The following is a 20,746-nucleotide window of genomic DNA, read 5'->3' as shown; positions in this document are numbered from 1 at the left end:
AGATATCATACTTCTGTGTTGGCTTAGGAAGCAAATTGCAAGATTGTGTATAGGCATGGTTAGCTATATAGCTAGCTATTGTTGACATAAAAGACTGTCATGTCATTAACCCCTCTGCTTGCAAGTTCTTTTCTTTTTGCATCTACCTTATCAAGATAAAAACAATATTCTATTTACCCTTGATGCTTGGCTTTCTTTTTTGATACTCTGGCTCTGTAAAAAGAGAAGTAGATAACTTTAGAGATGTCTATTCTATTCACGCCCTGATTGTGCATGGGGCACATAGCGTGGACGCCCAGGTCAGTGGCTGGGTCATGGGCCGGAATCTTTGGTAGGGGTTACATCTCCACAACAACTGATCTTTGAAACATTTCTCTCCACAGTGCTCCTGTGCAGGGGGAAAGCTTTCAGCGATTTCACCGGACCAGACTGTCGGTTTCTGTCATTTAAAAAAGGAGAGACTATATATGTCTACTATAAACTCTCAGGCAGACGGACAGATATATGGGCAGGGAGTGTAAGTAAAAGTTAATATTTTATTATGTGATAACATTGCAGTCTAGAAGGAATGTTGAAGCATTTTCTGTTTTGTTAACATCATGTTTCGTTCTCTGTTTTTGTTGCAATTTCGTACAATAGGTTGGTAACCGCTTTGGTTACTTCAATAAGGACCAACTTGTAATCAATCACATATACACTGAAAAAGAATTGGAGGTTCCTTCTGAGGTAAATTGATTTAGGCCTATTTCACTACTGCCAATGCATCATCACTTAAACAAGTATCTGGAATGACTGAACTTCTTTCTGAAATGGGTGGTATGACTCAAACAATGTCTTCTTTTTCTTTTCAGGAAACCAACTTTGTTTGCTTTGACACTGGACACGATAAGTTTGACAGTTATGACATTGATTCACTGTTAGGCTCCTCTTTATTGTTAACAGACAAGGAGGAATCTGTGCAAGTAACCACAGATACTTTTGACCTAACCAAAAGTGCTGAGAGCACCACAGTGGAAGTGGATAAGCCTCCACCTGAAGTGACACTGTCAGAAAATTATGAGATTGATAGGGATGTTCCTGAGGACATTGATAAGGTTGTAGAGGAGGTTCCAGATGAGGTTGTAGAGGAGGTTTCAGATTATGAAGATCTGAGACATTTTGAGCCTTTAGAGTCCTCTCTGCCTCAGCCTGAAACTCTTGACACAAAGGGAGTGGAATCTGACACTGTACTTGAGACCACAGCTGAGAGGATCAAAGATTACCTTCAGAAAGATCAGCAGAGGACAGAGGACTCTTTGCCGGACAGTGTTGTTGAACCAGAGGAAGGTGAGACCAAAGAAACCCCCTCAGAACCTCTATCCAAAGATGATCCTGAGTTAAAGAATGCACCTGATGGTTTTTCAGAAGGCAGACCTATCCCTGAGTTAACTTTTGATGCTGTCACCTCTGATGATGAGGACACTTGGAAGGTGACTCCATATGACGAGGAGGACGAGGAAAGTGACAAGTTTGAATATCAGCAGGATGAGGAAAGTGATCATCATCTCAGGGAAACTCCATTGCTGGCTTTTTCTGAAGAACCTTCTAATTTGGAACACAAGAACTGTCACGGTTTCGGCCGAGGCTGCACCTCCTCCTTGTTCGGGTAGGCTTCGGCGGTCGTCGTCTCCGGAGTACTAGCTGCCACCGTTCTTTGTTTTCGATGTTTGTTTGGTTTGGTCTGTTTGGTACACCTGTTCATGTTTAGTGTTGATTATGTGTCCTATAAGTTCTCGTTGTTTCTGTCATGTGTTGTGTGTAATTGGTTTCACCTGTCTGTTGGTGCTGTTCACTTTTTGCCAGTCGCTAGCGTGTACCGTCGCACTGTTGTTTTCGTGCGAGGTCGGTTTTGTGTTTTACGCACTGTTGCGTATTGTTCGCCTCCGGGTTGGTTAGACCCGTTTGTTATTTTGTCTTTTCAAGTAAAGACTGGTTTGACTTAGCTCCTGTGTCCTGCACTTGATTCCGCACCACATCCACATCAGATACCCTGACAAGAACATTCCGGAATCTGATCAGACAGATGAGGAAGACAGTCTATCAGAGGTACCTCATACACATAAACAGGACTCCAAGGACAATAACCTGTGGTCTTCATTTGGTGATACAGTTTTTAACATTGTCATTGGTGGGGAAAGAATAGCTCATGTTGCCGGTTCAGAGGAAGATGACGAGGATGATGACGAAGGTGAAATGACACCAGAGGAGTCTCCCAAAATTGAAGAACCCAAGGAGTCAGAGGAAGCAGAACAGCCACATGAGCTAATCTTTGAGGAACCTGCAGACTCTAATTTCAGTGAGGATGCTGTCAAAGTACCTGATGAGGATTCCCAGACGTTGCAGTTTGAGGATGAATCTGAAGAAGGTGACATTGAACCTTCAACACCTCCTGCTGATGAGGCAAGTCCCTTTGAACACACTGAGGAGGCTTTAGCAGAGAACCTTACAGTAGATGACAGCCCAGTCCCTAAACAGCTCTCAAAGACAGACATGCTCTCAGACTTTGATAGTAAAATTAACGAATCAGAGCAGAAACAAGCTGTCGAAGAGTCACAAGTAGATAATACATTGAAACAGGGTGGTACAGAGCTTTTCAGACGATTTCGAGAACCATGCCAGAAGGTCCCAGATCTAAGTAAAAAAACAATGGTGAAAGAGAGCCATCAAGAACTCCTCATAGAGGAGGAGGATTCAATACACCTAGAGGGGGAAGAGATTGAGGAAGAGTTGCTGGAGGATGAAAATGCATCATTGTGTTCATCCAAAACTGAGCACAGTGATGAAAAGGACAAAGACAGTCTATCTGAATTTGGGTCAGAGCAACCCAATAATGATACACAAACCGATGTTGTATCCAGTGATGTGTTGGATGTGGTCCAACACGACGAGGCAATTGACATAGAACCTAAGGTGCATGAGACTGAGAAGGATGCTGAAAGCCACACACCCTCACTTGAAGAGAAGGTTCCGGATCCCTTCCCAAGCAAAGAGCCGAAATACAGTGACGATGTGTTGAGGCTGACACTATTGCGAGACCACTTTAAGGAGGAGGATATGGAGCGCTTCCAAAAGATTCTGGATCTTCAGAACCTCTTTAGGGTGGAGTTCCTGTTCTCTGACCTGGAGCAGGAGCTGAAGGCTGCCCGGCTGTCCCAGACAAACACCAGTGAGGACATTGAAAAGGCGCTGGAGGCCATTTTGGAAGCCTCTGAAACACCAATCCTGGATGAGATTGAGAGGATGCTGGATGCCCAGGAGAACACTGACCTGCAGCAGGAGGCTGGTGAGTTTATTGAGGAAGCTGCCATCTTGGACGACTTCCAGGAGTTGGTGTTCACCCTGCGTCAGAAGTACTCAAACGCCAGAAACAGTGCTCCCTTGGCAGTTGGCAGTCAACTACACCTGGACACAGGTAATATTGCTTTTTAAAAATCAGTTTAAGTTAATGTCAGAGTACAGGAGAATTAAAACCTTTTGTTAAATGAATATTTGGAAAGTGTCATACATTGCTAATGACATGATAATAATGCCTGGAGATTTGGTTTGCATAATAAGCTGTATTTATGAAATGCCCAAGAAGTACAACAAAGTAAATAGTAGTCTGTTGACAGAACAAATACACATCCTGACAATGCCAGTGAGATTGCAATGCATGAAAATGTACTCACTGTTTGAACCTCTGAATGTTTCAAAAGATGGGGAAATGTCTGATGCGGAGGAAGAGAAGACATTCCTGACAAAATTTAATCATGACAAAAATAATTGTCTAAACATTAACAATGATTCATATTTGTTCCTATTTAAGTGGTATTTGCATTAAATGTGCGGTTCAAAACATGGTCCAAGGTCAAATAGGGCGGCAGGTAGCTTAGTGGTTAAGAGTGTTGTGCCAGTAACCGAAAGGTCGCTGGTTCTAATTCCCGAGCCGACTAGGTGAAAAATCTGTCGATATGCCCTTGAGCAAGGCACTTAACCCTAATTGCTCCTGTAAGTCGCTCTGGATAAGAGCGTCTGCTAAATGACAAAAAAAAAAAAAAAAAAAAATGCTGCAATACACTGTATTCTTCTTCTTCTTCTTCTGTGGGCTTTATGGTGGACTACAACCTAAAAAGGTGTATTGCCGCCACCAACTGGATGGGTTGAAACCAAAACAAGGTAAAAATAAAATCCATACGTGATAGGGAAACTAACTTAATCCACCCAAATAAAAATAGTACATTGACAAAACAAAACTCCTATTTCTTCCTTCTTTCAATTCTCCATATCTCCCTTCTCAGGCTCTAGGGCCTGAGACGGTGGTACGGCTTGTGACAATATTCCATGTAACTCCTTCGTCGAGAAATCTTTCAGCCCCAGGAACCTCTCCGCCGCTTCTACAATGATTTCTATCTTCCTGGACCTTCTCTCCACCTTGGCAGTGCCATTTATCACCATAGCTATAAAGGCCACAAAGTCCACCTTCTTAACCTTTAAAATGTCAGGATCCTGCTGGTGAAAGGCAACCCCTGCAGCCTGCAGTGAAGGCCTTTCCATTTTACATTTACATTTTTGTCATTTAGCAGACGCTCTTATCCAGAGCGACTTACAGTTAGTGGACTTCAAGTGCACCATTCAAACCCTCAACCCTTTTACCAGCTGCTGCATATGATACGCTCTGGATAGCCCTGACTTTGGCTTGCAGGGATTTGTAGTCTTGCATGTCTACTTTGATGCTAATTAGCATTTTTCGAATCTGAGAGTAAATAGAGCCGAATATATTGATAAAAGTCACCTTGTCCAAGAGCGATTTAAATGGTTATCAAAACGTCATGCCAGGGTAAGCCTACACGAAACACAGCCCTTATTTTAAGTGTTTCTAAAATTCCCTATAGAAAAAATTAACGGTGGAAAAACAATTGGAACCATTTCCCTGTTTGACCGCTAGGTTTTATGGGTATTATGACACCTCCACTGTGGCGCTCTATAGCAGGGGTAGGCAACTCTGTTCCTGGAGTGCAGCAGGTTCTGCAGGATTTTGTTCCAACTAGGCACCACACCTGACCAACTGAGCTAATTGATCAGTTCAGTGATTGCCTAAATTCAACACACCTGCTGTTCCAGGTTGGTTCAATCCAGAATATGAAGTGTCTGCGGCACTCCTGGACCAGGGTTGCCTAGCCCTGCACTATAGGCCTATAAATTACATATTGGCTTATAGAGAGAACTATTCTAGGTGCCGGAATAAAGTGGGGTTGGGATTACTCAATAGGGTCTTCATTTTAATTTGACTTTATAACAAGTGGGCTTCGTGTTCGAGCCTATTTCTTCCTATTTAAGAAATAAAAGGTAGGCCTACCTGTTTGATGGACGAAATTATAGGCTATACTATAATAACATATATATAATAATGATTTAACAACAATATAATGGAATAAAATAGAATATAATAAATTAGGGAAGGGAGTTGGTCGCAGAGGTCTGGTGTTGGTGGAAGGACTGGTAAAGGGTGGACCTAGTGCTATAGTAGGAGTTGACTGTACTGATAGTGACGCTGTTGTCTATGGTGATAAGAGTTAACTGTGGAGTCGACCTTACTGATAAATGCATAGATCAGAATAATTTGACAAAACAGATTAATGAAAATAAGGCTGTTGAACCACCAAATCTGAAACATAAATTGTATGGGGTGGCAGGGATGTTGTGGAGGATCAGAAAGTTAAGACTCAAAAAAATGAGGGGAATTATCATGCTATTTCAATGGCAATACATTCCATTATGCAGCATAATGAAAAGTGTGATTTCGAATTTTGGGAGGAAGTTGCCAAAACTTTGCAATGGCCAATTGGAAAACCCATTGTCACCAAACGTAGTATCAAACATTTTAGGAATATGTGGGACAAGAATAGAGGTAACATTCAGTTTTGTTAATCAGATTGAGGAACAAGGTTGAGTTGACCAATCCTTTGAGCCTTCACCCATATGTAATGAGATAGGAGATGAGGATGACAGCATAAACTTTAGTCAGTGCAACAGTCAAAGACAATAAACTAACTGATACAAAAACACCAAACACAGAGGGGGGAGGAGAAATGCAGTGAAACGTAAATATGGTGAGGAATGTGTCACACAGCACAAGAAACCCCAAACACTTTTGTTTTTGTAAATCACAAAATAACAGTAAACAAGCAATGATTGTATTGGCCTATCTCCAGATAGTCAAAAGGATGTAGCATCTGCTACTTTTCTATGCAACTCAGAATCATGTTGAGTTCAAGTACAGCCATTGTAAAATGGATTTAGTCTTAAAGGGGACTGACACATCTATACAATCTATTGCTAGTGACAACAAAGTGAAATTAAACAAAATGGTAAAAGAGAACGTAAATGAGGTTCAGGTACAAAATCTTTGGTAGGCTCAGTGCCTCACATCCCTAGAATCATGTAGTTAAGTAGGCCTCAAACAGTACTGGGGAAAATCTTAATATTATTTATGGGGGGGGGGGGGGGGGGGGTATAGATAATTTTAAACAATAAAGGCAATACTTGGGGAGATATTGACCCCGAATATGGAATGGACCAGCACAGTTGACCAACATCACTTTTATGGGTTGTAAGAATAGGCAGAAAGAGGTTCATGTCTTTGGTATTGGCCTGTAATTAGTTGCAATGCTTTTTTGTCATTTCATTTGCAATGGCATGTGACTTGGATCATTACCATCATTGATGGTCCTCCCAAATATGTTCACTACCGGGCTTCCCTGGACCTTGATAGTAGAGTGGCTACTATTTTGAGAACAAAATAAAACAAGGATAGCCAACCCTTAGCGTCGTCCCTCAACTAGGCATTTATATTAACATTTATTTGATCAATTTTGACTTACTTTTAAAGGTTAATATAAATGTAGTTGAGGGACGATAGCCTACCCTGAGACTGTGAGCGTCATATCCTCTCTATATTTGCTTAGTTTGTTTTGGTACCCAGTGCTTGAAAAATAATCTACATGTTCTTTTGAGGTATCATAATTGAATGGAGAAATCGAGTGGGAAATTGCGCTCACTTGTCAGTAAACTTGTGGAATGTTTTAGTTCTATCCAACAAAGACGTGATAAACCCGAATCAGAATGTATATTGTGATGCAATAATCATATTTTATTCAGCGTTCTGAATAGCCTAGTTAACATCAGATAGCCAGCTCAGCTGTCAAACTAACGTACGGTAGCGTCGCGATGGATTCATAATTTCATCATCTGAATGCTTCATGTTATTCTATGATGTATCGTATGCTACTGTTGAGGAGGCTGTTTGCTGCCACTTTTCTTTTCCCTTTCTCACAGGTCAAAAGCAAGTCATATCTAAGTAAGTTCTTCTACTTCTATTGGGGATTTATTATTCTCCTAAACTGATGGGATGACTAATTTAGAAAGAATGCAGTCTTGACTGGGCTAATGTAGGCTGTGACACCTGGCAAGGCTGTGATTGATGTGAAGAGCTGCTTTAGGGGGTAAAATTAGATACGGGTTCTTTGTGATCTATGAGTCTTCCTTTGACTAGGAATGATGTCTAAGGGAGCTGGCTCTTCTCACTATGATAGGTTGTTATGATAATCTTGTGCCTGGCTGAAGTGTGTAACAAATGGCGCCGAAGAGATGAGAACAACCCCTGAATCAACGGATTGGCTGAGATAGTTTAAACCACGCTCAAGTCTTTACTCTAATTGGCCAGCAGAGAAGTGGGAAACTTCCTCTGTCAGAGTATTTGGGTATTGTTTCTGGAACAATGTTTTAGTTCTCTGGAGTGTCCTGCCAGACATCTCAGAGAGCCCGTATATACGAAACATCATATTTACCATTGAAGGTTTTTGCATGAATTAAAATAACTAGTATACCTTAGAAGTCGTGTTGACCTCTTTTGTTCCTGATACCAGATTTGAATTGACGCGACTTTGACAACACTTTTGCAAAGTGATTCAATTTTACACATTTAGTACACTGTTTGCCTTTAGCTGGGCAATTCCCCTGTTCGCCATGCACTTTGTATCCACAATATCCACATGGTTTGGGGCTTTTGGAGTCTGTGTCGCTCTGTTTTGGAGTTCTGTCTGTCTCCGTTCTGAAACTGCTCTCTGGGCACTGGAGGTGTGCTTTGATGTCTGCCTGACAGCGTGCACTGCTTGTTCACGTGATGCGCTCGTGCTGCCGCCTGAAATGGTTTTCATCTGAACCTGTGGTGGCTCGTGAGATCTGGCTATGTCGATAGCTTTGTCCAGCGTTAACTCTGATCCAACATTCAAAAGTTTCTCTCTCACTCGCGGTGAGTGTATTCCAAATACAATACGGTCCCTGACCATCTCATCCTTGTTTGCATAATCACAGTCTTTCACAAGCAGACGCAGCTCAGTGACAAACTGTTCAAACGATTCGCTAGCGCCTTGTACTTTCTCATGGAATTTGTACCTAGCGAAAATTGTATTGGTCTTTGGCACAACATATGCTTCAAAACGATCGTAGTATGTTTTCAGTACCTTTGATTCAGCCTCGGTAAGTGTCCATGTGTTGTAAATGTCTCTCCCTTTTTCACCGATCCAGAGGAGCAGGTAGCTGCACTTTTCCTCTTCTCCTCTTTCCTTCAGAGGATCCGTAAACATCAGCTCCACATGCTGTTTGAACTTACGCCATGCATCGGGTAGATGTGTAGACCCCCAATCCATTCGAGGTGAAGGAACTCCAGCAAAATCCATCTTTTAGTCCTTTTACTCTGACACCATGTCTTGTTTTGTATGCTTTGTACAAAATAATAAAATGCAGGACGACAGGATATTTATAAACGTAGCTCTTTATTAACTAGCTATAACTGGCATGTCCATGTGTCTCTGGCCATGATCATCTTTAGAATGACCTCACAACCTGGGTGGTCTTAACCAATCATAGCACAGTATAATGCATCCAATTACAATTCAGTATGCTGACACATATGAATATTACAGTACCCAGTGCTTGAAAAATAATCTACATGTTCTTTTGAGGTATCATAATAAATCTGCGGGAGTCAGATAGGCAAATTGAATGGAGAAATCGAGTGGGAAATTGCGCTCACTTGTCAGTAAACTTGTGGAACGTTTTAGTTCTATCCAACAAAGACGTGATAAACCCGAATCAGAATGTATATTGTGATGCAATAATCATATTTTATTCAGCGTTCTGAATAGCCTAGTTAACATCAGATAGCCAGCTCAGCTGTCAAACTAACGTACGGTAGCGTCGCGATGGATGCAGAAGAAACAACCCCTTTACCCACGTTGCCCCTGATGACAGAATCTGATCAACTGTCTGTCTTCTACGTATTATTTCTAACGGAACTTCAATATGTAAGTAGTTGGCTACAGTGTTGATACTGCCAATGTATGGAGGATATCTTGTTGAACTCTTTCTATAATAGCTATTGTAGCTAGCTGGCTAGTCAAGTCTTAGGCCGCCGTATGGCTGGCTGGCTGGCTTGCTAGCTACATTGAAACTGAATCATGTTGGCAGCTTCAATGTCTTGGGGAATGATCTTGTCCTCCAATACCTAATGCGTTTCCCCAATAGTTGCAGCCTAGAATGGATCACTAGATTGCTCTTTAGTTTCGATGTTTTCAAAGTGGAAGTTGCCAGCCCTCTTCCTCATAGAAAACTAAATGTCACACTTACCAGACTGGCAGTATCTGTTCTTCCTCTATCTGTGTCTCAGATAGAGAGGTGTCTTCAAGTTGTTGAATTTTACTTTGACATGTTCCCCTTGCATAACTATCACCTGAGGTTACAGGCCATTTAAATATACATGTGGCTCATGTCTAGTGATGTTATGCAATAATCTGTTTTGTTTATTGCCCATCTTACAGGGTGAAAGGGAACACGATGCAATATTTTGCACTCTAAATCCTAGGCCTAAGGCTTGTTAGTTAGATCCATGCTGTGGTGATTCATTTAGCTAATCCCTGAATTTCACTGAGCGACTGCGATGGAAGTTCTGTGTTGTACCTGTATGCCACGTGCATTGTGCAAAGGTCTCCATGGTTGGACAGTGTTAGGGCTCCAGGCCAATCCAATCCCCATTGATTACGTAAGGTTAAGGCAAATATTCTCTCTTTATTGATTTTGATCAACAACTGGGTCATAGGCTAGATCTATTTCTAAACCCACCTTGATTTGATCTGAAGATGTGCTTCGCATTGACTGAGAGGGTGCTCAGTGGGATAACCATTAGCCATGCTTTTAAACAGAACACTGTAATGCCTGATGGTTTAGTTCAGTGTTTAACATCACTGATTTTCCTCTGTCATCTCAGCCCAACTATTGCCCAACTTATTTGCTAAGCCAGACATGTGCTGTAGTAACATTGATTGGGCCTGTGTGTCTCCCCAGATGGTCACCTGCCTGCCAGAGCAATGGAAGCCAGGTCCAGACTTCTACGGCGTGTCCTGGGAACCCGTGCTGGTCACTGCAGGTGCCGGGGTCATCGGCTTCCTCTTCCTCCTCTGGAGGAGCATTCTATCTGTAAGTCCTTGTTGTACAGTCACTGCTTTCATAATTTCATCATCTGAATGCTTCATGTTATTCTATGATGTATCGTATGCTACTGTTGAGGAGGCTGTTTGCTGCCACTTTTCTTTTCCCTTTCTCACAGGTCAAAAGCAAGTCATATCTAAGTAAGTTCTTCTACTTCTCTCTGGCAATTTATGGTGCATAGTGAATCCTCATTCATATTGCCTACAGGCTGGTGTCCTTGTCACGTGTAAACCATGTCTGAATTCATACTCTTGTCATATGTTTTATTAGCTACTGAAAAAGAGATGACGGACAGGATGGAAAGGCTTGAACAAGAGAAGAAGGAGATACTCCAAAAGGTCGCTGAACTGCAGCAACAGGTAAGTTGCAGAGACTTTTCACTGACCAAGATCCAGAATTTTGGGTTCAACGTGAATTAAGGGACATAACAATGTTTTGATAATGTATTTCTACTGGGTTCCCCTCAGGGCGAAGAACTTAAAGAAAAGCAAAAGCAATCTGAGAAATCTGCCACTTCATCTCTGGAGAAGATCCAGGAACTGGAGGTGAGTCTCTAGGAAATATTATCTTGATCACACATCATTGTCATGCTGACTATTTTTTATTTATTTTTTGTTTTCCATAGTGTTTGAATTGACACACCATTTTATTTTTCTATCCAATAGAATATTGTGCAAGAGATGGAGAGTCAAAATGAGCGCCTGGACAAGGAAAATAACTTACTCGCCAGATCCTTTGACGATGAGCGAGCCAATACTGCGAAACATGAAGATATGGTGAGTAGTATTGAGCGATTAGCCGGAATAAAAATGTTCCCCCTGGTTTCAAAACAACCAATTGTCTGACAACTGTTCAATTCTTTTAATTCAATTAAGTTTGTTTTATTCTGTGAGTTCAATGTGCCGTTTCTCTAGAGAAATCAAATCAAGCACAAACTTTGAGACGTTGTAGGAAGTTTTAATTTTCAACAGGCAAATAAATATTCAACATAGTTTAGTGCAGAAAATTTGGTAATTGACTACAGAGAGGAAGGGACAACCTGCAAACGAGAGAGAACTGCCCTAGAGAGCAGTTGCTTCTTGATGTAGACCGCATAGGCAGCTACTATTAGCTAGCTACTAGCCTAAATAGGATGACTCGTTGGTGAGCACAGAGAAAGATGGTTGTCATTATGCTTATCATTATCTTTGCCCATAGATGTCTGAAATGGACAAAACCATTGAGAAGTTGAAGCGCAGCAGGAAGAAGACCCAGGACGCACTCTCAAAGGTATAGTTCATATAAGTGAGTTTTTTTTTTTAAGTTACGATATTGTTACACCGCATCAATTCCTTTTCACACCTTCTCAAACGCACCCTGATGACAAAGAAACATGGCACCTGCATTATGTTAAGAAAAATCCTTCTTCTTGACTGATTCCAGGGGAAAAGTGTAGTGTATAATTGGTGGTTCTCTCCCTCTCTGGCAGGTTTTGTCTGACCTGCTAGGAGACCTGGAGGCCTGCGATGACCTGAAAGATGGAGTTGTGGCTAACGGGGAAGCTTCTAATGGTAAGTCATCTGACACAGTGTCCTAATCAGAGGAGGCTGGTGGGAGGAGCTATAGGAGGACGGGCTCCTTGTAATGTCTAGAATGGAATAAATTGAATGGTACCAAACACATCAAACACATGGAGACAACGTGCTTGACTCCGTTCCATTTATCCCATTACAGTGAGCCAGTGCTCCTATAGCTCCTCCCACCAGCCTTCTCTTATGTTTTTTACATTGGATAAAAGTAGAGACTCAGAGCTAGAAAATGGTATATCATACACTACAGTTGAAGAACAATGGGAAATTAATTCTGCTTTGAAAGTTGATAAACTTGTAACCCCACTTTTGAGAAAATGATCCATTTAATGTTTTGGTACACCTACTGGAGAGCTCCTCTTTGTCTATACCCATTCAGCATCGTTCACACCCTCTTAAGCCAATGCCCCACCCCTCTCTTTAAGGATTCACATGTGCTAAACAGTGAGTACTGTAGTGTACTAAACAACCAAAGATTTCAAGACTAAAGGGTAGTTTATACTACGTCTATCGACATGTCTGTAGACAGTTGTCGCAGTGACATCATGAACATTCTATTGTCGTCCGACATCAAACTTGTCGTTGTCATTATGAAAAAGTATAAACACAAAAACAACAGGCTGCATGACATCAGCAGCCTGGTGGTCCAAAACAGCAGAACTGTTGTATTTGAACACCAATAAACCCATCTGTTTAAAAATGAATTTAGTTATGTCAATCTAGCAAACCAGGCAACTAAAAGCACATTTCTAAACAATGTTTTGGTTAGTTTCTAGCTTGTTAGCAGCTAGCTAATGTTAAGTTAGCTGGCTAGCCAGTTCAAATAATGACCATATCATATAGCTGACAACGTCTTAACTTTAGCTAATTTGTATTCATTATTACAGGAAAATAAACTCCCAACAAGATCATTATTTACAAGTTAAGGGTGAGATAATTACAGGAAATAGCTTACGGTTGTGAGTGTGATGAAGTAAAAGCAGGGCATTCTACCGGAGAATTTTAGAACTTGGACACTGTCTCGTTGGCCTAACGTTATATCCAAATTTGACTTTTGTGCCGGTCATGTTCTTCACATTACCATCTCTGGTAAACACACACATTATATAAAATAACATCAACGTTTATTTGTCACATGCACAGGATACAGAAGGTGTAAACGGTACAGTGAAATGGTTACTTGCATAGTGGAGTCTTTTGTTTAGACTAGCTAGCTAAATAATTAACCATAATTCCAACTCGACGTTACTACCCTGTATGAATCTGCTGGTAGCTAAAACTAACCAACTAGGTTCAATGCTACCTAGCTAACATTAGGCTATATCTAGCGATGCAAATGGCTCTGAGATACAAGTAATATTACTACACAGATCATACACGTAACGTTAGCTAGCAAGCCAGCCGGCTAACAGTAAGCTTTATTTTGCAATGAAAATGACTTTCTGACAAAATTAGAAATTTATAATATGGTAAAATGTAGCTAGCTAGACTCTCTTACCTGAATACATGGATGAACACTTCTCCCTCTGTCACGGATGCCATGGTTGCCCTTAGTTTGAAGATGTAATCCGGAGACGGGTGTTTTATACAACTGCCTTCTTTCTGTGTGTTCTCTTTTCGACTCCCTCCACATATTTGCAATCAAACAACAACATTTTCTCCATCTCCTTAGCTATCATACTATGCTTCCACTGGATTTCAAAGCTCGGTTCTCCAGAAAGTGGAGAGCATCTTTCAAAAAAGCGAACTTAGAAAGGATTACCTACACATACTGAGAAGCTCATGTTATAGACAGAAGCGTGCTACATGGCAGACCAATCCAAACTCATCTCATTATGTCCAGCCCATCCATTATCTCAGCCAATCATGGCTGGCAGGAAGGTTCCTGTCTTTTTCCGTGGCTAAACCAGCTAGGCTCGTAATTTAACAATTGTATTCGTATTTACAGATGGCATACAAGTTTGTTATTAAGGCACATGAAAGTTCACATGTTCCAGAAGGCATTTCTGCCAAAAAACTAATTTTGATAAATGTTTACATTCAAATGCCTCTCCTGTGAAGTAGTGACGTACGACATACGCCTAGTTTCCTGAAACGTGTCAGTAATGTGTTTACAATTATGTTTGATCCATTTCAGACAAGCAGACCGTCATCCAAAACCGCATTAAGCAAATGATGGACGTCTCTCGGGTAAGACTGAGTTCATTCATGAACGGACCAACATTTCTGTGTACCTGAAAGCCAATAAAACTGATGCTCAGAACCAAGAAGTGTGTCAACTCTTACGCTAACTTTTGGCACAACTTACCACAGGTCCAGACCACTCTGTCTGTCGTGGAGGAAGAGCGCGATCGCTTCATGACCAAGCTGCTGAACGAAGAGAAGGCCAGGAAAGAGCTGGAAGGTATGTCAAGCACTTTATCCCAGCAACTAGAGTTTGAAATGCATCACTCCCTTTTCTCTCTCAACACTATCAACTTGTTATCGCCACAGAACAATATCAGCAGCTGGAGCATGACATCTTGTTGGTGAAAAGTGACAGGAACCACCTGGAGAACCAGTACAACACCCTGCAGCAGAAGAACGAGATCATGACCGAGATGTACCAGCAGAAGGAGAATGCTTTGCAGCAGTAAGTAGAACCAGAAGCAGTTCAGTTCATGCGTTAATACCGTTGTAGGGTTTGTTCTCAGTGGCACCACAGCATGTAAAAAACATTGTTCAATGTCTTTTACTGTATTCTTTTATTGTGAAGTTTGAGGTTTTCAAATGCACTTTAAATTGAGAGTTTGATTTAATTTGTGTGTCACCTTTCAGGAAGCTGACCAAGGAGGAGTTTGAGCGCCGCAACAAGAAAGACATGCTGACGGAGGTGGACGGCAAGGCCCTAGAGGCCGAGGAGGAGGTCAAGGTGTATAGGCAGCGCATCAAAGAGATCCAGGATGAGCTGAAACGGACCGAGAAGTCCTACAAAGCCCAGATGATTGAGCAGGAGCAGAAATCCCACGAGAGCTGGGTATGTACAGTACAACTTTATTAGTCCATTTGTTACAGAAACAATGGAAATGTGTCTTTTTCTCATTTCTCAACCCCCACCGATGGCACATACAGTAGGACAAGAACATTTTTTTAAGTCTACTGTTTGGCCAGTAAATTGTAAGGTGAATTTAGTCCAAAACAGGAGATTTTAAATGTCTCTCTTTCTTCTCTCTAGGTGATTGCACGTGCTGCTGAGCGAGCTCTGTTGGACGAGAAGAAGGAAAGAACTAACCTTCGTAACAAGTGAGTGCAACACTAATACAACAGACTCAATTGGGCTATACCAATGCAGGGCTCTAGGCTTATTCAGTTGATGGCACCAGCACATGATTTGGTCGCACCAATTTTTCGCTACTGCACAGAGATGGTGACCTGACCTGTGTCCCATAATGTACCTGCATTCCATACAGAACCAGGCTAATAATGACTAGCCATCTTTTAAATTAGCATGCCCTTGTGTTCCTACATTGATTTGGATATATTTACTCAGGGTTCAACGTGAACTGTTTTTTAAATGCATTGGGAAGCATGCTTTCTCTCTATATTCAGCTAGTAATAGGCTACATTTGGATATTAATTAATGATGTATTAAAAAGCTGTATGATATAATTTTGCAATGTAAGACATTATTCTATTCGTTAGAATTGCATTGCATTAATTGCAGAATTTTGTTTCTAAAGTAGGCCTGTCTTTTAAATATTTTTTTACATCTCAAAATAGGACATTGTCCCTTTAAGACAGACTGCTTTTCAAAGCAGAGGTCAATATGTCTACAGTAGGCCAGCCAAGAGGAATGCTAGTTTTCTTTTTGTACACTATCAACAGTAGCCAGTATAAGAAAAAAAAAAATCCTGTGACAAGTAAGACAACTGAGATGGTAGTCTAGGATTGAAAAAGTAAGATATTTCATCTAACATATCCAGGGAATGCATGGTTGGTATTTTGATGTGCAACCTGTCGAAATAGAATCCAAAATGATCCGATTTATTTTTGGACAACTTTGTGCATATTGGCCTAGGCTATATTATTCACCACCTGAGGATGTGGGAACTCAAAACACTTATCTAGATTGCTAACTCTAAATATGATAATGTTACTAGATAGCCAATGTAGGCTAATTCATTAATATATTAGCGAATGTAATGTCCTACAAAAACCTTCCAGCTCTAGGCCTATACAGGCTACTTGATGTAGCCTTATTCACCGCAAATGGCGCGCTCCGCGGCGCATCAAAACCATATACTACATAGCCTACTGCAGTTGTAAAGTGGTGCCATGAACTCCATATTGAGAGGTGAGAAATGTAATTATATACTCACAGAAAGCAGTGACTCTCCTCTCTGTAACTAGAACAACAGTAGTGTATTTTTCCCGCAATTGCATTTTAAGCAACGGTCATATGGTTGTGCTTATTAGAATGCACCTCTCACCTATTGCTCACTCAAAATGGGGACAGGCAGATCCGTTCATATGGTCTATTTTTGGTCAATTGCACAATCATAATAATAAAGAAAAAATAAGCAAATTGTGAACCAAAAACTAACGTGACCGGCTAAAAAAGATTCACTGGCACCCTAGCAACCAATTTAAAATTGGTCGCACTGCCAAGTCAAAGGGTCGCAAATGCAAGTGTTTTGGTCACAGTTTTGAGCCCTGAAATGCAGTAAGCTATATTAGTCTAGGTTTGGAGGTACAGTATTGAGAAGCTAAATGCCTGTTCTCTTTTTTACCCTAGACTGACTGACATGTCCAGCAAGCTGAATGAGCTCCGTAGGCCTCTGTTCAAGCCCACCCCTGGGATGGCTCCCATGCCTCTCCGACGAGGTAAGAACCAATCCTCAGAGTTCCCTTTGTTATTTCGTGCTGGCGACTGGCACGTCTGTGGCGCATTCAGTAAGGCAAAATCATCAGAATATAACTTGCAGATAGAAATGAAATGAATAGGGCTGAAATGACTCTATTCTTGAAGACAGAGAATCATATATTTATATCTGAACGTTCTGTAACGTTCCTGAACTGCCCACTGTGTTTCATACCTGGCAGGGCTAATTTCTATTGTCTTGTCGGTTGGATTTCAGCTGTGACTGCATTTCAGATTAGTTCTTGGATGTTTTGACTGTCTGATACCCCATCTGCTGTTTGATCTCTACTTTCTGAAATGCATGTTTTCCTGATGTTTTGATTTGAATTCCTTGAAGCTGGTCCAATGTGGAGAGACTGACAGCGGTATTTGGCTGTGTGGTGTTGGTTGTGTGTTTTGTTGTTTTAAAGGTTGTTAAATGCTTTTGCTAAACAGGTGATTCGTACGGGCCCTCACCTGTGAGTGGCGGTGCCCCGTCCCCCCTCTCATGATAGAGGGTCCCGGGCGCCCCCCCTCTGCCCCCGTGGGGTGAATTAACGAGCTCTACGGTGAGACTCCTGAACCCTCGCCCCGGACAGCCTTGGCCCTTCTGATTGGCCGAGCAGTACCATCCCTCAGCCAATCAAACCCCTCCTTGTTCACCCTTGTATGCCCCGACTCGCTGCTCTCTTTTTCACCTTTCCTTTTTCCCTTTCTTCACCTCCCCTGTGGTGTTTCAATCATTTCCCTTCCTTATTTTTCTTCCTACTGCTCTCATCCTGCTCCTAGTTGGTACCCACCTCTGACCTTTTCCTCTTCCTTTTTTTTGTCTTCTGATTACTTCCTTTTTGATTTTCAATGACATTCTTTCATGTCTCTTTCACTGCCATCTTTTATCCCTCTACTGCCATACCCATCTTTCTCACCTGTGTTTGAGTGTCCAGATGATCCAGAATGTTCCCATGCCTTCATTTTCTTTCACAATTTGGAATAACGCCTCTTGCTCTTCCAGTACTATGGTGTTGTTTTTGTTGTGTTCAGCTGTTGTGAGATCATATGTAAGGGGCAACTCGTTAGGTTACAAAAGCTTTAGCCTTTGCTTTATTTTTTTAAACCATATGAGATGTGGTATTAATATTTATCCGCAAGTGTTCTAGTTCTAGAAGAGTAATATCCTACCATGACATGACCAAACATTTTCCTCGGACTGCAAATAGACCAGACTTTGCTATAAATAGATGGTAGCATGAACCAGCAACGTGGTCTAGAGTCAGGTGTCTAATGACAACCAGGAGAGCCAAGATTAGCATTCGAGAAGATGAGAATATGGCATCACCGTGTATTTTGTGTCCAATAGGACCACGACCTCCATCTGACCCTCACGGCCGTTACCCTCCTGACCACAAACACCCAGTGGCTGCTAGACCTGGTAGAGATTATATTTGTAGTCACTGAGGGTTGATGTAGTATTATTCCCTAATTGTGCCCTTATCCTAAATCTCCTCTAATCATTCTGCCCTTTGCTCCTCCACAGACACAATGGCCCCACGTACATCCTCACTAAGCAATCTGGACTGCTCGGTAAGTTTCAGTCAATTTCCACAGCTTATTTGTTTCCTTATTACGTAACCATGTCAGGAGGGAAAAAGTGACATGGAACTAGAGAAGGAAAGTTTCAATGAAACCCCTTCAGTACTTACTGTGGTGTGTGCATCTCTCCCCCCTGTTCCTCCATCATGTGGGTGTGTTTGCACTAAAGCAGACCACTCCACTAGAGTCAGAGTCACAGGCTGAGGCCCAGGCCTCCACAGAGAACCCAGAGGCAGTGAGTATTATGTTCCAGGCAGCGGTGGCAGGGATTGCGGATGTGTGTGTGAGCATGCTTACCCCAGCTGTGGATCAGTGGCTGGAGTGGCAGGCAGCTGGGTAGTGGCTTCACATGGTTGTCAGACTTAACATTGCTGGCTGGATTCTGACATGCGTAGTTACTTGTCTTAAGGCGCTTACAGACGGGCCTCGGTAAACGGCAATTGAACCTCGAGAAAATCTTGTAGAGACCAGCGGTCCCCGGTTGTTGTCAGTTCGAAGGTTGTCATTAAAACATTGTTTGATTGGTTGGCAAGATGAACTCTGCTCATTGGTCAACCATGTGCCGCTCAAGACTTCAGCTAATTTAATATTTTGAAGCCTTGAGTGCCGAGCCAGCGGCGCCGCTCACTGGAGTGAGTACCACGACCCGAGCCACTAGCAAAACTGCTAGCGTTTTGCCGCTCTACTCCCATTTGAAGTCAGATACCTTCGCCGCTTACCGCGGCCCGTCTGTAAGCTCTTTTACATGTTCCTTACATTAAGACCTTCCCTGGGCAGCCCCCCATGCAGCCACAGGCCCCCCATGGCCATGACTCTTCTGTGGGCCCCCAGCCCGGCATTGGCTCCCAGGGCCAGGGGCAAGACTACCCTCTGACCCCCACTGAGTGAAATGGTGGCACTGTTCTACAAAGCCTTAACTTCAGCACAACTACATGATGGATATCTCAAATGTGTTATCATTTAAAGCTGTGTGTGTGTTTGAGGTTAATGCTTTGTGGAAACGGTCCTGATTCCGAAATCAGTGTGATTCTTGTGGAACTGTGTAACTTGACTTATTGTGGGTTATTGTTGTCTTTCTCACATGTGCATGATTGTGTTTGTTTTGTTCTAACCTAACGAAACTGTTTGAATCACATGAAAGGGGTCTTCACTGTTGGTGCCAGCAACAGGGCTACAAGCACAATGGACATATTGCTATTCTTCGTTTTAATGTTTCTTGTTTGTTGTTCCTCCAGAACTCTCGACCTCAGGGTCCTGGCTCCCTCCTGGTCTCTCCCATCAGCTCCCCCCCCGACTCAGGCCCCGGCCCCCTCAGACCAATCATCAGCTATCCCTCTGGACTCTGCTACCGTCCCCCTCCCGGCCCCGGCCCCCACCACATCCCTCCTCCCCCACCCCCACCCTTCATGCCTCCCGTGTACCGACCAGACAACGGACACTCAGGCATGATGCCTCCCGGACCCCCACCGCCTAATGGACACCCGCCTGGTCCCATGATCCCACCCGGATATCGGCCTCCACCACCTGGTGCTTACAATCCCCCTTCCCCACACCACTGGGGCCCTCCTCCACCTTCTCACTATGGACCGGTGCCTCCCTCATTCGGTAGGTGGTGAATTCTGGCCCCCAGCTTTTACCTCAAGTTGACTCTTTGCTATTAGTATTTCAGTTGTGGTTAGTAATGCTATTGTTATGTTGGTACTATGGTATTATATTTGTTTTCCCTTCTACCTAGGTGTTTCCAGCGGCACTCCTATGGCCCGACCCATGGGACCCCTACGTACCTACGGGCACTATGGACCACGTGATCATTCCATCCCACCCCAGCACCTGCCCCCTTGGGCGGCCCCATACCCTCCTCACGGCGGCCCCAGAGACTTCCCTGGGCAGCCCCCCATGCAGCCACAGGCCCCCCATGGCCATGACTCTTCTGTGGGCCCCCAGCCCGGCATTGGCTCCCAGGGCCAGGGGCAAGACTACAGCTCCCAGCAGGCAACAGCTGCCCCCCAGGACTCAGTCAGCTCTGCCATGGCAGAGCCTTAGACACCCACCAACCGCTGCCCCCCAGGACTCAGTCAGCTCTGCCATGGCAGAGCCTTAGACACCCACCAACCGTTAACGACCCGGCTACATTTAATCAACCACG

The 20,746-nt window shown here is 42.8% G+C and overlaps 2 protein-coding genes across 5 annotated transcripts in view; one reads left to right on the top strand and one right to left on the bottom strand.

Annotated features, from left to right (window-relative positions):
- LOC311106348 (axin interactor, dorsalization-associated protein-like) overlaps nucleotides 1-10,023 on the bottom strand; it is a 42,681-nt gene extending 32,658 nt beyond the window's left edge. For 2 of the 4 annotated variants that reach the window (XM_084148677.1, XM_084148679.1), the window contains exon 1: nucleotides 9,706-10,023. The gene's annotated coding sequence lies outside the window, so the exon portion shown is untranslated. Of the gene's footprint in view, nucleotides 1-8,540; nucleotides 9,245-9,705 lie in introns of those variants that run through there. The other 2 variants (XM_084148680.1, XM_084148678.1) reach the window with 2 other exon arrangements.
- LOC311107158 (transport and Golgi organization protein 1 homolog) lies at nucleotides 732-20,653 on the top strand. Its single transcript, XM_084149653.1, is given in 24 exon segments — nucleotides 732-1,637; nucleotides 1,843-1,874; nucleotides 1,983-3,465; nucleotides 9,240-9,383; nucleotides 10,420-10,551; nucleotides 10,682-10,703; nucleotides 10,834-10,922; nucleotides 11,031-11,108; nucleotides 11,229-11,339; nucleotides 11,761-11,832; nucleotides 12,032-12,113; nucleotides 14,269-14,321; nucleotides 14,445-14,535; nucleotides 14,625-14,763; nucleotides 14,949-15,147; nucleotides 15,346-15,413; nucleotides 16,906-16,994; nucleotides 17,467-17,505; nucleotides 17,508-17,559; nucleotides 18,318-18,439; nucleotides 18,545-18,591; nucleotides 18,770-18,835; nucleotides 19,836-20,205; nucleotides 20,336-20,653. Coding segments are annotated over 24 exon segments (4,737 nt in total). The 5' UTR covers nucleotides 732-788; the 3' UTR covers nucleotides 20,644-20,653.
- The last annotated feature ends 93 nt before the right edge of the window (nucleotides 20,654-20,746 follow it).

This window comes from Coregonus lavaretus (assembly GCF_964263955.1).
Source record: "Coregonus lavaretus genome assembly, chromosome: 31".
NCBI classification, from domain to species: domain Eukaryota; kingdom Metazoa; phylum Chordata; class Actinopteri; order Salmoniformes; family Salmonidae; genus Coregonus; species Coregonus lavaretus.
The sequence above is the reverse complement of the archived record's forward strand: the minus strand, read 5'-3'. Positions and strand labels throughout refer to the sequence as shown.